At 41.8% G+C, this 16,869-nt stretch overlaps 1 protein-coding gene across 8 annotated transcripts in view; it reads left to right on the top strand.

The window, feature by feature from the left end:
* Positions 1 to 16,552, top strand: part of SLCO1C1 (solute carrier organic anion transporter family member 1C1) — a 54,245-nt gene extending 37,693 nt beyond the window's left edge. For 5 of the 8 annotated variants that reach the window (XM_084617990.1, XM_084617994.1, XM_084617989.1 and 2 more), the window contains 5 exons: positions 1,391 to 1,556; positions 2,111 to 2,295; positions 13,867 to 13,931; positions 14,065 to 14,182; positions 15,450 to 16,552. In XM_084617990.1, the coding sequence (XP_084474116.1) occupies positions 1,391 to 1,556; positions 2,111 to 2,295; positions 13,867 to 13,931; positions 14,065 to 14,182; positions 15,450 to 15,672 (757 nt within the window). In that variant the 3' untranslated portion in view covers positions 15,673 to 16,552. The remainder of the gene's footprint in view (positions 1 to 1,390; positions 1,557 to 2,110; positions 2,296 to 13,866; positions 13,932 to 14,064; positions 14,183 to 15,449) is intronic. The other 3 variants (XM_084617992.1, XM_084617996.1, XM_084617995.1) reach the window with 3 other exon arrangements.
* The last annotated feature ends 317 nt before the right edge of the window (positions 16,553 to 16,869 follow it).

Here is a 16,869-nt window from a genome sequence, read left to right as displayed (position 1 = left end):
TTTTAAAGCAACCTGCTTCCTCAAGGTATTCACATTTTCTGTGAATATACTCACCCGGGATCTACTCCAAAGCAACCAAAGTCTTTCCATTGACTTCATTGGGATTTGGAGCAGAGCCCAGAATCCCTCTGTAATTGTTTTTAGCGCCCAAGCCCTTATTATTCTCGATGCAGGTTATTCCTGTGTAGATGTATCGAAATTCATGACATTTCCTGTGAATTCTCTGATTGGGGAATAGAGCTGTGCTGCTTCTCACAAAAAGCTAGGGGTCCCACCCCTTTTAATCCACAGATCCCTGGAGAGCTGAAGAGCAAAACGAGCCAAGAGGCATCTGTATCGGTGTTCCTTGCTTCTGTGTGCTGCTGAATACCCCTGGCCTCTGGACATGCCAGCTGTAGGGGTCCCCCAGCAGGACCACTGTAGAAATCCCTTCAAGGTGGAGATTTTAAACTGCGGAGGGTGAAATAGTGCAAGTTACTCGACACTCTGAGTGAAATCCTGACCTCACTGAAGTAAATGGAAGTTTTGTTACTGACTTCAATGGGGCCAAGATTTCACACTCTGTCTGCAATAATCTATACCAGTTTCCCCAACAGGTTTCGATAGACGAATCCAATTGAACTTGACTAGTTGTCACTCCCATCCTCCTTGAAACTCTACTGAGTCCCCACCTCTGAGAGCCCTCCATGGAGCAAAGATGGAAAGGGTCAGCACAGTACGTGGAAGTGGCTGCATTCCCACTTTTCACACCATTGCAGTTGAGATCTGCAGGCACAAGCTTCCTTATGCTTGTGGCAGCAGAGGTGACCACAGGGATTTTCTAGATGGGCTTTCTGTGCTGGCTTCTGCAGCCACTCCATGAGTGATGCTCCCATTGAGGTCAAAGGAAGGTCTGTAGATCGAGTGGCTGCAGGGTCAGGTCCTCAACTTAGGTCAATCCATCTGTGATCACTTTCCCACCTCTTTTTCAATAGCTTTTCGGCAGGGATGATTTTCCCCCTTTGCCATCAGAGTGACCAATGTTCTGAGTGTTTGGGTCCAATTTTGTTTAATTGCATTGTGCCCCAGATGTATCAGATGAATATTTTAGAAAATAAAAATAATCTGTCAGGAGATACACATTGTTAAACACTTGTTAACAATGTCCCTTTACTAAAACATATGCTGTATTTTAATAGGCATGGCATATTGTAGAATACTGTTTGGTAGCAGAGAGGAAACATTTGTAAAGGGAAATGGAAAGAAAACATTTCAATAGACTAAAGATACAAGGCCACACTCAGGTGCATCTTCCTGAAAATATAACTCAGGGTTTGAAGACATTTCTGCTTAAAGCTGCTGAAAAACAGCATTTCATTTTGTTTCTGCGGTTTGTTTTGGTTTTTGTCAGAACGAAACAGGTCTCTAGCTATGAACAAACCCTCTTTTCTGAGTGCAATTCGGGATGCATATGTTCAAAAAGTGAATGGGATCCTATATGTGGGGAAAATGGAATCACCTATGTGTCGGCTTGTCTTGCTGGTTGCAAAACATCCAATGGAAGCGGAAAAACCACTGTAAGAAACTTTTCTATCATAATTTATGGTGCTTTGGTCTGTCTTAGCCTCGCTAGCTCTGTTATAGTAATTGAATTGCAATTCTTTTTAAAGTAGGTATCTATGAGTTTCCTTAAGTTTCTTGGGTTTCAGCAATGTGCTACAGAAGATTAGAACTTTCTAGGGTATGCTTTTGTGTTTTCGTGGAAAATGTTCTGCTTTTCATAAATTGAAAATGTAATCGTATTTGGGAAAAAAAAATATTTTTGAGTTGTCAAAACCATTATCAGTTTGGGGGTTTTAAACAAAAACCTGAAATATTTTGTCAGTAACTGGACATTTCTTTGGAAATTTCTGTTTCAAGAAAAAAGACTTTTTTAAAGCAAAAACCATAACTTTTCAATGGAAGACTTTTGACTAACTCTAGTTTTGGACTGCACACAGATTTTGACTGTCCAAGGGTCTGGAAAAATACAGTGTACAATATCGTAACATTTTAGGTGGTCATTTTCCCTTACTCCTCTGCTATACTTAGCAATCTCAATAAACATACACTTCTACCTGCTATATTCCAGGTATTTTATAATTGCAGCTGTTTGGGAATTACAGCATCTCCATCAAGAAGCTCCTCAGCAGTGATGGGAGCATGTCAAAAAGGAAAGGAATGTCCAAAAATGTTTCTGTATTTTCTGGTAATATCAGTCATCACTTCATATACTTTGTCAATAGGTGGTACACCTGGATACATATTACTTCTAAGGTAAATAGAGATCATTTTTTTTCATATTGGCAAATGTTTTCAAGGTGATATTAAAATCCATTTTCTGTCTTCATTCATAATCTTGGGTGTCCTTTCTGACAAATCTTAAAGGTAGCGGAAAGAGATTTCAGAATGTTTTTTAACCATTAAAAAGCATCCTGACAAAATTGTGTATAGCAATATAAATGCTACCAGCTAAGCTACATTGTGCTTCTGATTAGATTATACAAATAGCTTCATATTTAGGTTTATCATCAGAGTACATATGCTTACTTTGTTATTAATAAAATATAATACTCTGGGCTTGATTCTCATTTACACCAAGGCCACTTCTTATAGCTCTGGTCGTGGAAACTTACATAACTTTAAATGCCCTTTAAACTGCCAGAATGGTAGCAAATGACCTTAGTGTACATGAGACTCAAGCCTTGTGTGTATGCATAGTTAGTCAAATTTTCATAGGTACTGAATACCCACAAATGCCATTGATTTAAATGTGTGTGTGTATGTATTAAATAATTACAAAAGAACCTAGAACTAGGATCAAACTAGAAGCTGAAAATTCACTCAGATCCTCTCCTTAGGATTCATGACAAATGAGTAATTCCATATTATCAGTTAAAAATCTTTTAAGTAACATTACAAAAGTAGAATTTATCTGAATTTTTTTTAATTGTATCAATAACTGCCTTTCACAGAGACAGTCATATGTAATAGTGGGCCAGTGGCACCATGACTTATCCAGTACTGAATAGAGGCTTGCAAGCTAATTTTTAGAAAATATATGGGGGATATAATATGACTTGTGTATAATCTTGATTGGTTCAGTTTCAGTCTGCTCTCTCTGACTTCCAAGAACCTACATTTTAGGCATCAATCTCACTGCCTCTTGGAAAGCTTTCCTCTTCAGTTCCTTTGACCATACTCCCTTCAGCTTCCCTTGCCTAGCTTCCAAAATGCAAAAAAAATAACATCTAGGTAACAGAGTGCGGCGGGTGTCAGACTGTATTTCAAGTTGTCCCAACTTTTGAAACTCATCTGACATAGAGCCTTTGTCATTGCAAGAGTTTAAGTATCATCCTGGACAGACAGTGCTAAAGCTGGAAATACTCTGAATATCGGGCTTTATGCAAAAATGGTACCATGAGATACTGAAGTAACATAATTTCAAGTGTGATTCTAGCATAATCCCAGAAATACCAGTATTTTTCCAGTGGAATATTGGAGCTCACAAGAGAACTACTTCAAACCCAATGGTTTCTTTTGTTGCAGGAAATAACTTTGGCAAAGAACAATCTTATCAGAATATATTTGAGTTCTCCTTACTCATGCAAGTTGTCCCTCTTCAGTTAATGCAACCACTCACTTGAGTAATGACTGCCCATACAAGTGAGGGGTTTATGACTCATGCTTTTGCCTCAAATCTTGATGTATTGATGATTTCAGGTTCAATATCACTAAGACCCTGTCTATTCTTGTTTTGTTTGTTTGCACCAGTTTCGTTTCAAACCAGGGTGAGCTGCCTCAGTACAAACCCCTTCTTGCGGCAGGACAGCACATCTAAGAGGGGAGTTTGCATTTGTGTAGCAACACCAAGTGCAAAAAATTCCCAGTACAGAACGAGCACTGGTCATTGTTGGAATGAGTATAGGAAATGTAAAAGCTCAGCGTAATAAATTATTAAGCCACCATTTAAATTTTCAACTCAAAGGCATCTATATTTCTTATCTGAAGAAGATAGAACTCCCTGTGTTGAAGTCGGTTGAAGTTGCCTGGACTCCACACACCTAGAGATTTGCTACCATGTGATTTTTCCAATTTCAATTATCTATATGGAGCAGTTTTGAAATGCTTTCAGCAATAATTACAAATTTTTAAAAAAAACCTTTTCATTATATAAATCAAAAGATAAAACTTGATACACAAAACTTTGTTTGCATATAATTTGTAAACAGAAAAATGGATTATATTTATTTAAAAAAAATCAGTTAATTTAGTCAATTTATTGTGAGCCAGATTCTGATGCCCTCACTCTGTGAGTAATTCCATTGAAACCCATGGGACTAATTGCAAACTACTCAACATTGGTAAGGGCATCAGAATCTGGCCCCTAGAAAATTAACAAAATGAATGAATTTTAAAAAATAAATCAGTTCATTTGTCTGTTCACGAATCATTTCCAAACACATTTGAATTTTTATGAACTTGCTCATTACTGTGAAAATCATTCAATGATTGGCTTTCCAAGCAAATTTTTGTAAACAAAAATGAGCTTATGTTCACAGAATGCGAATATGTGCACTTTAGAAACAAAATTACTGCCCAAGTGAATCTGCAGTTTTCATTCAAGCAACCATTTTGCCAATGATTTTTTTTTTTTGGCATTTTCAGCCAACTCTAACATTAAAAGTTGGCTCTGGTACTTGGTACAAACTGGCAGAAATATGAAATGTGAGATCCAAATGTGCCATATGAATGCAGAAGCTAAATCCCTACAAGACTTTAAGATTTAGTGACATTTACTTCAAGGGTGTACAAGATTAAAATCAGTGAAATGTGCTTATGCCCAGTGACTGATTCATATATTGTAGTATTCCTTTAAAGGTATTAGGCTAATTAGGATTGCCAAAGGACTTTAGAAACTATTGAAGGTATGTGGCATTAATGAAATGCAAACGGGAGTAATTTAAGAAAAGGCATGCTATTAATAGAGGGTTATTAAGTGAAGAAGGGTCCCCTAAGTCATCTCTGAATGGACTGGCTTTCAGTACATGGGGAAATATAGCTTCTATTGAGGAGCTGATATACTAGTTAAACAAATGCTCTGATGAAATTTTCAGTCAAATTGGAGCAACTCCTTAGTATAAGGAATAATTTAAATAAAGGAGCAATTTAAATATAAAGACGCAGATTTCAGATACCAAATCTCTCTTTCTTGGTTTCCAGCATCTGAATGTATTAATTTTATTTGTAGATGGGGCTTGATTCACTATTTCTTTGAACCTTTGTGTCATCATTTACACCAGTGTAATGTGAGTGTAAAAATATGAGATTATTCTGATCTATTAATGTTACACCTACTTTTGTACTGGTGTAAATGACTGCACAAGGGCAGGGCATTTGAGAATCAGGCCTATAAATGTGGTTGCTAAGAAATTCTTTTGACTTTGGATACTTCTCAGTTATGTTTTTGATGCAGGCTTTTTGTGTACTTTTGAGCGTTAGTTAAATAGATGGAGGGCCAGGTTATCATTTACACTAAGGCTTCTTGACACTGCTGTGGCCGTCTAAAGGGGCCTGAAAGTAGTCAGTCAGAGCAGTGTAAATGATGGGTCGTAGTGTAAATGAGAATCTTCTGAAGAGGCTTTAAAATTCTTTTAAAATACCCATTGAAGGGACGACTTCCTGGAATGTCTTTTCAAGACACTAGGTGACTGTTTCTTGCGGTATGTCATTGCTGCCATCCTTAGATAATAGTCTGGAAATGGTTTTGAGGAAAATAATGAGTCTTCGTAGGTGACTTTGCCCATAGTTGTGGGGAAAGGGATTAATCCTACAAGGAGTTAAACAGTTCCTGAGTGGGTCTGAGCACCACAACCCTTGATTTCAGTGGAATTTGTGTGTTCTTCTTAGCTTTCAGGAGGCACCCAGTACCTTGTAGGATTAAACTCCAAAACATTATTTATCCACAGTACAGATTTAGCTTCAGCCTTCTTTTTGAGCTACATATGCTTAACAGGATGGCCAAGACATTAATAAATTGTATTATTAACTACCATTAACACGAGGAAGTGCATGTATCAGGTAGAGCAAAGCACTTTGACACATGCCTAATTTTAAGCTGTCAAGGTTCCTCCCCCACTCTGAACTCTAGGGTACAGATGTGGGGACCTGCATGAAAAACCTCCTAAGCTTATCTTTACCAGCTTAGGTCAAAACTTCCCCAAGGTACAAAATATTACCCCCGTTATCCTTGGAATGGCCGCTACCACCACCAAACTAATACTGGTTACTGGGGAAGAGCTGTTTGGACGCGTCCTTCCCCCCAAAATACTTCCCAAAACCTTGCACCCCACTTCCTGGACAAGGTTTGGTAAAAAGCCTCACCAATTTGCTTAGGCGACTACAGATCCAGACCCTTGGATCTTAAGAACAATGAACAATCCTCCCAACACTTGCACCCCCCCTTTCCTGGGAAATGTTGGATAAAAAGCCTCACCAATTTGCATAGGTGACCACAGACCCAAACCCTTGGATCTGAGAACAATGAAAAAGCATTCAGTGTTTTACAAGAAGACTTTTAATAAAAAATAGAAGTAAATAGAAATAAAGAAATCCCCCCTGTAAAATCAGGATGGTAGATATCTTACAGGGTAATTAGATTCAAAAACATAGAGAACCCCTCTAGGCAAAACCTTAAGTTACAAAAAAGATACACAGTCAGAAATAGTTATTCTATTCAGCACAATTCTTTTCTCAGCCATTTAAAGAAATCATAATCTAACACATACCTAGCTAGATTACTTACTAAAAGTTCTAAGACTCCATTCCTGTTCTGTCCCTGGCCAAGACGACTACAGACAGACACACAAACCCTTTGTTTCTCTCCCTCCTCCCAGCTTTTGAAAGTATCTTGTCTCCTCATTGGTCATTTTGGTCAGGTGCCAGCGAGGTTACCTTTAGCTTCTTAACCCTTTACAGGTGAGAGGAGCTTCCCCTGGCCAGGAGGGATTTCAAAGGGGTTTACCCTTCCCTTTATATTTATGACACGCCCCCCAAATCTCAGCTAGGGTGAAACACTGGCTGGGATTTCTTCCTGGAGCTCTAGGAAAACAGAGTTAATAAGACACATGCATCTCTAAATATACTACCAAGTACATAAAGACTAACAATATTTTCCACATCTCAAGGACGATTTTAACCAGTTGATTCTGGGAAACTTTCACGGGAGAGTGCATCAGCCACTTTGTTAGAAGCTCCTGAGATGTGTTGGATGTCGAAATCAAAATCTTGGAGAGCTAAACTCCACCGAAGAAGTTTTCTGTTAGTTTCTTTGACGGTGTGAAGCCACTTTAGTGCAGCATGGTCGGTTTGCAGGTGGAAACGCCGTCCCCAAACATATGGGCGTAGCTTTTCCAGAGCGTAGACAATGGCATAACATTCTTTTTCAGTGACTGACCAGTTGCTTTCCCTCTCAGACAGTTTTTTGCTGAGAAACACTACAGGGTGGAATTCTTGATCAGGTCCTTTCTGCATTAAAACTGCTCCCACACCACGCTCGGATGCATCTGTGGTTACTAGGAACGGTTTGTCAAAGTCTGGGGCCCTTAGTACAGGGTCAGACATGAGTGTCGCTTTAAGCTTGTTAAAGGCCTTCTGACACTTTCCGGTCCACTGAACAGCATTTGGCTGTTTCTTTTTGGTTAGGTCTGTCAGTGGGGCAGCGATTTGGCTGTAGTGCGGTACAAATCGTCTGTAATAACCGGCCAAGCCTAAGAAGGATTGAACCTGTTTCTTTGACTTTGGGACAGGCCACTTTTGGATAGCATCCACTTTGGCCTGTAGGGGGCTGATAGTTCCTTGACCCACCTGGTGTCCAAGGTAAGTCACTCTGTTTAGGCCTATTTGACACTTCTTAGCCTTAACAGTTAGTCCTGCCTCCCTTATGCGCTCAAGGACTTTTTGTAGATGTTCCAGGTGGTCTGCCCAGGAATCCGAAAATATGGCCACATCGTCAAGGTAGGCGACTGCATATTCTCCTAATCCTGCTAGGAGACCATCTACAAGTCTTTGGAAAGTGGCGGGTGCATTTCGCAGCCCGAAAGGGAGTACATTAAATTCATACAGCCCGAGATGTGTGATGAAGGCTGACCTTTCCTTGGCAGATTCATCTAGCGGTACCTGCCAGTACCCCTTGGTTAAGTCCAAGGTAGAGATGAACTGGGCCCTTCCCAGTTTCTCTAATAGTTCATCTGTGCGTGGCATTGGATAGTTGTCTGGGCGAGTTACAGCATTTAGCTTACGGTAGTCCACGCAAAAACGTATTTCCCCATCTGGTTTGGGAACTAGAACCACTGGAGATGCCCATGCACTTTCAGAGGGGCGGATTACACCCATCTGTAACATATCCTGGATCTCCCGTTCTATAGCAGTTTTAGCTTGAGGAGACACCCGGTAAGGTTGGACCCTAATTGGGTGAGCATTACCTGTGTCAATGGAGTGGTATGCCCGTTCAGTCAGTCCTGGGGTGGCTGAGAACGTTGGCGCGTAGCTAGTGCACAGCTCCTGGATCTGCTGTCGCTGCATACGCCCAAGGGTCATGGAGAGGTTCACCTCTTCCACACCACCAGCACATTTCCCTTCGTAGTAGACACCTTCAGGCCACTCAGCGTCGTCTCCTCCCTGGGCTGTAACTGACAAACCTTTAATTCTCTGGAATAAAAGGGCTTTAGAGAATTAATATGATACACCTTAGGCTTTCGGTTGGAGGTGGGGAATGCTATGAGATAATTAACAGCTCCCAGGCGCTCCTGGACCACGAATGGCCCTTCCCACGATGCTTCCATTTTATGGGCCTGGAGCGCCTTTAAGACCATGACCTGGTCTCCTACTTTGAAGGAACGCTCTCTGGCATGTTTATCATACCAGGCTTTTTGCTCTTTTTGAGCATCCTGTAAGTTTTCTCTAGCAAGGGCTAAAGAGGTTTGGAGGGTGGTTTGTAGGTTGGTTACAAAGTCCAGAATGTTAGTTCCTGGAGAAGGTGTAAATCCCTCCCATTGCTGCTTCACCAACTGCAATGGCCCCTTAACCTCACGGCCATATACAAGTTCAAATGGGGAAAACCCTAAACTGGGATGTGGTACAGCTCTGTTGGCAAAGAGCAACTGCTGCAATACTAGGTCCCAATCATTGGAGTGCTCATTTACGAATTTACGTATCATGGCCCCCAAAGTTCCATTAAACTTCTCCACCATGCCATTTGTTTGATGATGGTAAGGAGTGGCAACCAAGTGATTTACCCCATGAGCTTCCCAAAGGTTTTTCATAGTTCCTGCCAGGAAATTAGTCCCTGCATCTGTGAGGATGTCGGAGGGCCAACCTACCCTGGCAAAAATGTCTGCTAGTGCCTGGCACACACTTTTAGCCCTGGTGTTGCTTAGAGCTACTGCTTCCGGCCATCGGGTGGCAAAATCCATGAAAGTCAGTATGTACTGCTTTCCTCTGGGTGTCTTTTTCGGAAAAGGACCCAGAATATCCACAGCTACTCGCTGAAATGGAACTTCAATGATGGGGAGTGGCTGGAGAGGAGCTTTGACCTGGTCTTGGGGTTTTCCCACTCTTTGGCACACCTCACAAGACTGGACATAGGTAGAAACATCCTTGCCCATTCCCTCCCAGTGGAATGATCCCCCCAAACGGTCTTTGGTCCTGTTCACCCCAGCATGGCCACTAGGGTGATCATGGGCTAAGCTCAAGAGCTTGGCCCGGTATTTAGTTGGAACTACCAACTGTCTCTGAGGATGCCAGTCTTCCTGGTGTCCCCCAGAAAGAGTTTCCTTGTATAAAAGTCCTCTTTCTACAACAAACCTGGATCGATTAGAAGAGCTGAGAGGCGGTGGGTTGCTCCGTGCCGCCGTCCAAGCTCTCTGGAGGCTTTCATCTGCTTCCTGTTCGGTCTGGAACTGTTCCCTTGATGCTGGAGGCATCAGTTCCTCATGGGATTGTGGACCTAGGCTTGGTCCCTCTGGAAGCGATATAGGGGATGGAGCTGTTTCTGTTGACTGTGAACCGCTCTCCGCTGGTGCACTATGTTGGGATTCAGGCTCCGGCTGAGCCTCTTGTGTAGGGTTATCGGCTGCTGCCAGTTCAGGTTCGGTGGGGCCCTCTGGTGTTGAGGTTGCAAGTACTGGATTCAGTGCTGACACGGGGTCTGGTGTTGGTTGTTCGGCTGGTTCCGGTTCTGGGACTGGTTCGGTCTGGGTCTCTGGGACTGGATCCACTACTGCTGTTGCAGACATTGGCCAGGGGTCCAGGTCCATCACCTCTGACTGGGTCCTGATAGAAGTTTCCGGAACAGAGCTAGGCCTCACGGCTTGTTTAGCCTGGCTGCGGGTGACCATTCCCACCCTCTTGGCCTGCTTCACATGATTGGCCAAGTCTTCCCCCAACAGCATGGGGATGGGATAATCATCATAGACTGCAAAAGTCCACATTCCTGACCAGCCCTTGTACTGGACAGGCAACTTGGCTGTAGGCAAATTGAAAGAGTTGGACTTGAAGGGTTGAATCGTCACTTGGATCTCTGGGTTGATTAAATTGGGGTCCACTAAGGAAGCATGGATAGCTGACACTTGTGCTCCGTTGTCCCTCCACGCGGTGACCTTCTTCCCACCCACACTCACAGTTTCCCTCTGCTCCAAGGGTATCTGGGAGGTATCTGGGCCTGTGGACCTCTGGTGTGATTCCGGTGCAATGAACTGTAATCTGTTGGGGTTCTTGGGGCAGTTGGCCTTTACATGCCCCAGCTCGTTACACTTAAAACATCGTCCAGCTGACGGGTCACTGGGGCGAGGAGGGTTGCTGGAGAACGGGGTGGTGGGACGATAAGGGGTCTGGAGGGTTCTTTGGGAGGTAGGTGGGGCTTTGGGAGGCCCCCGGTAATAGGGTGTGGTCTGGGGTGGTCCCTTCTGGTCTCCGCTCCAACTGCGACCAGTTTTCTTCTTCTCTGCCACCTCCACCCATCTGGCTCCAATCTCTCCTGCCTCAATTACAGTTTTGGGTTTCCCATCTAGGATGTATCTTTCTATTTCCTCAGGAACACCCTCTAAGAATTGTTCCATTTGCATTAGGAAGGGCAAATTTACTGGAGATTCAACACTTGCTCCTGATATCCAGGCATCCCAATGTTTTACAATGTGGTAGGCATGTCGGGTAAATGACATGTCTGGTTTCCACCTTAGGGCTCTGAACCTCCGACGAGACTGCTCGGGTGTTATCCCCATTCTGACTCTCGCCTTGGATTTAAACAGTTCATACTTGTTCATGTGTTCTTTAGGCATTTCAGCTGCCACCTCAGCTAAGGGTCCACTGAGCTGCGGCCTCAGCTCTACCATGTATTGGTCAGTAGAGATGTTGTACCCAAGGCAGGCCCTTTCGAAGTTTTCTAAGAAGGCCTCAGTATCATCACCTGCCTTGTAGGTGGGGAACTTTCTGGGATGGGAAGTGGTACCTGGAGAAGGATTGCTAGGGTTTGTTGGTATATTCTGCTGGGCCTTTATCCTCTCCATCTCCTCCACATGCTTCCTCTCTTTTTCCCTCTCCTCCTCCACATGCTTCCTTGCCTCCATTTCCCTCTTGTGGGCAGCCTCTTGGTGTTGTTCTGCCTCCCTTTCTTGTTCCTTCTTCAGCTGCATGAGTTCTATCTGTCTTTCATGTTCCCTTTGTTTTTCCTCAGCCTGAAATTTGGCTAATTCCAGCTGTAGTCGAGCTGAGGATTTGGCCATTCTAACCTCTCTGTTTTTAACTAACTTTACACCCGAGGTTTAGAAATAAACAAACAAAACTTGGCTGTAAAATTTTGCTGTGCTGGAATAGAATACCTATTCTCTGATAGTGATTGTCAGCCTACAGAAAAAGACAATTCCCTTGTCTCTGCTCTGGGCCCAAATTAAAGCAAAAACCCTCCAACTACTTGGAAACCTGCTTACCCAGCCCAAAGAAGAAAAAAATTTCTTTTCAAACCTGTGCTCCTTGTAAAACAAAAAAAAAAAAAATCAAAATCCTAAAAAAAAACCCTGCCACTTTTGTCTCCAGGCAAATGGGTAGAGCACACACCCCCTATTTACTTTTAGGAAGAAAAGAAAAAAAAAAACCTCTGGGTTGGAAGACTGTGAATTTCCCTGCAGGAGTTAAGTACCCTGCCTCCAGGCAAAGAAAACCTGCAATTCACAAGATAATCCCCTTTTGTCTCTGCTTGGCCACAAAGCAGAGAGAAACCAAGCTGCTTTCAGTTTCAAAGCTGCCTTCTGGACTTCCTAAAAATTCCTTTTTAAAATCTGTATTTCTAGTTCAAAAAATCTCAAATGGATCTCAAAATGATTTCAGGTTAATCCCACCACTGTGCCACCATGTCAAGGTTCCTCCCCCACTCTGAACTCTAGGGTACAGATGTGGGGACTTGCATGAAAAACCTCCTAAGCTTATCTTTACCAGCTTAGGTCAAAACTTCCCCAAGGTACAAAATATTACCCCCGTTATCCTTGGAATGGCCGCTACCACCACCAAACTAATACTGGTTACTGGGGAAGAGCTGTTTGGACGCGTCCTTCCCCCCAAAATACTTCCCAAAACCTTGCACCCCACTTCCTGGACAAGGTTTGGTAAAAAGCCTCACCAATTTGCTTAGGCGACTACAGATCCAGACCCTTGGATCTTAAGAACAATGAACAATCCTCCCAACACTTGCACCCCCCCCTTTCCTGGGAAATGTTGGATAAAAAGCCTCACCAATTTGCATAGGTGACCACAGACCCAAACCCTTGGATCTGAGAACAATGAAAAAGCATTCAGTGTTTTACAAGAAGACTTTTAATAAAAAATAGAAGTAAATAGAAATAAAGAAATCCCCCCTGTAAAATCAGGATGGTAGATATCTTACAGGGTAATTAGATTCAAAAACATAGAGAACCCCTCTAGGCAAAACCTTAAGTTACAAAAAAGATACACAGTCAGAAATAGTTATTCTATTCAGCACAATTCTTTTCTCAGCCATTTAAAGAAATCATAATCTAACACATACCTAGCTAGATTACTTACTAAAAGTTCTAAGACTCCATTCCTGTTCTGTCCCTGGCCAAGACGACTACAGACAGACACACAAACCCTTTGTTTCTCTCCCTCCTCCCAGCTTTTGAAAGTATCTTGTCTCCTCATTGGTCATTTTGGTCAGGTGCCAGCGAGGTTACCTTTAGCTTCTTAACCCTTTACAGGTGAGAGGAGCTTCCCCTGGCCAGGAGGGATTTCAAAGGGGTTTACCCTTCCCTTTATATTTATGACATAAGCACATCAATAGTCCTATTGATTTCAGTGGGACTATTCATATGCTTAAAGTTAAGCCTGTGCTTAAGGTCTTTGCGGGTTCCAGGTCAGAATGTTTGTTTGCTATGTATGTATGGGCATGACCCTGCAGTCCTTGTGACTGCAAAACTCATTTACTTACACCAGAGCTATGTCCATACTACTAGCCATCACAACGTTGAGTCAAAAGGCTTTTAAAATGCTTGGCTGTGTGTTTGCAGAGCTAATTTTCCCCACGTTGTGTGAGTAACTCCTAGAAGTTGTTTCAGTTTGAAGATGCACTGCTGTCTTCTTGAAATTTCCTGTTGAAGTTAGACGTTAGGAATTCCTAAGCCTGATTTTCATGCCATCCATTAAATTCATGCCTGTTGCAGTGTCAGTGTAATCAATGGCATTACCTCAAAGTAAAACTGTCATAACTGAGTGGAAAATCGAGGCCTTCCCCTTGTAATTAGTGCTTTATTTCACCTTAACAATCATTTCTTTTTTTTTAAGATGTATCAAACCACAACTCAAATCTTTTGCGCTAGGCATTTATACTTTGGCAATAAGAGTTCTTGGTAAGTTTGGTTCTACATTTCATCTCATTTGGGTACATTGTAGTACTGTATCATATTGTTAATAAATATATACAATTAATGATATTTTATGCAAAAGTCACGTTAATGCTCTTTGTTTGTTTAATACTTAAAGCAGGAGTCCCAGCCCCAGTATATTTTGGAGTGTCAATAGACACCACTTGCCTGAAATGGGGAAGCAAAAGGTGTGGGGGAAGAGGAGCGTGTAGACTATATGATTCTAATGCATTTAGGTAAGAGATCTGGTGAATTCATTCTTTCAGCTCACATATTTTAACTATGTTTACACACTGAGGGCTAGAGCTGGTAGAAAATTACCGGTCAAAACTTTTTTGGATGGACAGTTGGGTTTTTAATTAAACAAAAATTATCATGGAAGGTATCTGCTTTTCTCAAAAGCAAAACCCAAAAACCAGAAAAGTGTGTGTGTGTGTGTGTGGGGGGGAATGATGGAAAATCAAAAATCTTTTGGCTTGGGGCTATTTGGAGCTGAAACTTTTCAGTTTGGGGCACTTTGTGACTGGTATTTATTCAGTCCCCCCTCTTTTTTATAGAAAGTTTAAATTTTCTTCAGAAACATCTCTTTCTCTCCCTTCCCCCCCCCCAGTTTTTTTTCCTACTAGCTCTAGTGCAGACCAGACTCTGGTAGCTAATTGCTGCTGCACATTGGGATAATACAGAGCTGGATCACAACAAGGCATTATGACCAGGGAGCCACAAAAGCCTGTAACAAGGTGTGCTAGCTCTTTAAGGACCAGCCTAAGTTCAGTACAAGTACTGATTTCTTCCCAGGACGGTGACATTCTCAGAGATGTTCTATGGAACAACATCTAGGAGTTAGAGACTAGAACAGCAAGACATGCTGGGAAATGGGGTTGGCATATAATAGTCTCCTCCTTTCTGGTAAAAAGGAGACCTGGAGGAAACAGGGCTGCTGGTAGGTCTCACAACTGAGGAGACAAGAAGTTAGGTAAGGAGTAAGTCCTGTTTTGAATAGTCCTATGGAAAAAAAGAGAAAGATTAGGAACCTGGCTGGACTCCATTTTCATTTGGGGACTCCAGGTGTTTCTGTAAAACAGTAACAAATAATTATAATAGTTCATAATTATTCATAATAAATGCCTGCATCACAGAAATGCCAGTCTTGTTGGTATCTCTGATGAAACTGCTAAGGCTTGAATTGGCTGCTGAAGGGTTGTAAACGTTCCTCTTGCCTTTAAAAATGGTCTCTCCAGAAACTTCCCTCGCTCTCTCCCACTGAAGGACATTGGTAGATTCAGTGTGTGGGAAGCTCATACTGCCACTGCCTATGCTGTACCTGATATATGGCTAAAACTCAGGGTGTTAAAGAGCACCTTGTATGAACACCATATTCATTCAGTTTTACCAATTTTATCGGAATTATAAATGACTCCCTTTTGCAGAATTCTTTCAGATGTATCTGAGGCATTAATTGTGTATTACCTTTATGGAAGACTGATTGAGGTTCTTTTTTTATAGATACATATATTTGGGATTAACCATGGTGTTGGGCACCATGTCCATTTTTTTGAGTATTGCGGTCCTTTTCGTCTTAAAGAAAAGATACGTTCCACAAGACGAAAACATCACAGCCAATGGAGGGAGAGGAATGGTCTCGGTACAAACCAGGAAAGATAATTTTGTCAATAGCGACTATTTAATTCAGACAACCTACTGGCCAGAAAAGGAAACTCGACTTTAGGAAAATTGATTTTTTCCGGGGGATTTTGACCAGCAGGGGAGTTCCATATAGAAATCCATCCTAAGTGAACATGTTTGAGTGGGTGGATGTAATTGAACATCCATTTTGAAAATGTTCACCTTTATCCAAGTTTGACTGTAAAAAATCTTCTTAGAATGTGTATAGGTCTGAAAATACAGTTCAACATTTGTCTTAAAAATATGGGGTGAAATTCACTCTTCTCCACACAAAACCCAGGTAACGGACTCTTTGCAGGGAATTAAGTGGGTGTTCTGGAGATGCCGTTCACTTCTTAACCTGAAGACAGGCAGTATGGCTGCCGCAGAGATCCTCCTCAGCAACTCTTCTAGTTTTCAGTTGGAATGGGAATGCTGCCCCTTTGTATCTTAGTGATCTCTTCCACGTTGACCTATAAGGAGTGAGCGTAGAAATACCCTTCATGGTACACAAGGGACATAGAGACCCCTTCCATGGATGCTTGCCCATAAATGCCCCATACAACCAACCCAATTGAAACAGTTAAGTAGTGTCTTGGGCTTTCTGTGAGGCTCTCTACAGCAAGGTAAATTCCATCCATAATGTTTTGACTGTTCAGTGTTGTGGTTAGGAATTCCTTCTCAAATTTACTCATGCAACCTCTGTTAAATCATGGCATCAATAACAAAAAAGTTGTCACTAGTAAAACCACTACTTTGTGGTTTCATGTGACTCTGCCATAGGAAATTTGAATTAAGGATACAGCTATTCTATGTTTTAAATGGTTTCTTGCTGCTTGCTAACACTCAATGACTGTGTAATTCCATACCTTTTTTATACAATGTAATAAGCAAGATGATATAACATGATAAAACAATGATCCTTTGGGAATAATAAAATAAATCCTAAGAGCAGCAGTCTTTGTTTATTTCCTTTTATTTATGTGTTTTAATGTATTTAATTCATCAGGGCAGAAATGTGTCTAAGCATCATGATTTTTTTTCTTGGTTTTGGTTATATTTGTTCCTTGTTATGTTCGTGAATAGGGAGAACTGAATGAATGTTAATATCTGTGTTAAACGTGGAACAAGGTACTCTGAAGGGTTTACTGAAAATACCACTCCAGCCGATATCCTTTAATGGAATGAATGCCTTTAGAGTGCCCAGTGACAGATATTCTGTAGCTCTGGGTCATATTATTTGCAACATAAGATCACATCA

The sequence above is a fragment of the Lepidochelys olivacea genome (genome assembly GCF_965140295.1).
Source record: "Lepidochelys olivacea isolate rLepOli2 genome assembly, chromosome: 1".
Lineage (NCBI taxonomy): Eukaryota > Metazoa > Chordata > Testudines > Cheloniidae > Lepidochelys > Lepidochelys olivacea.
Note: the sequence above shows the minus strand (reverse complement) of the source record. Positions and strands in the feature narration are given on the sequence as shown.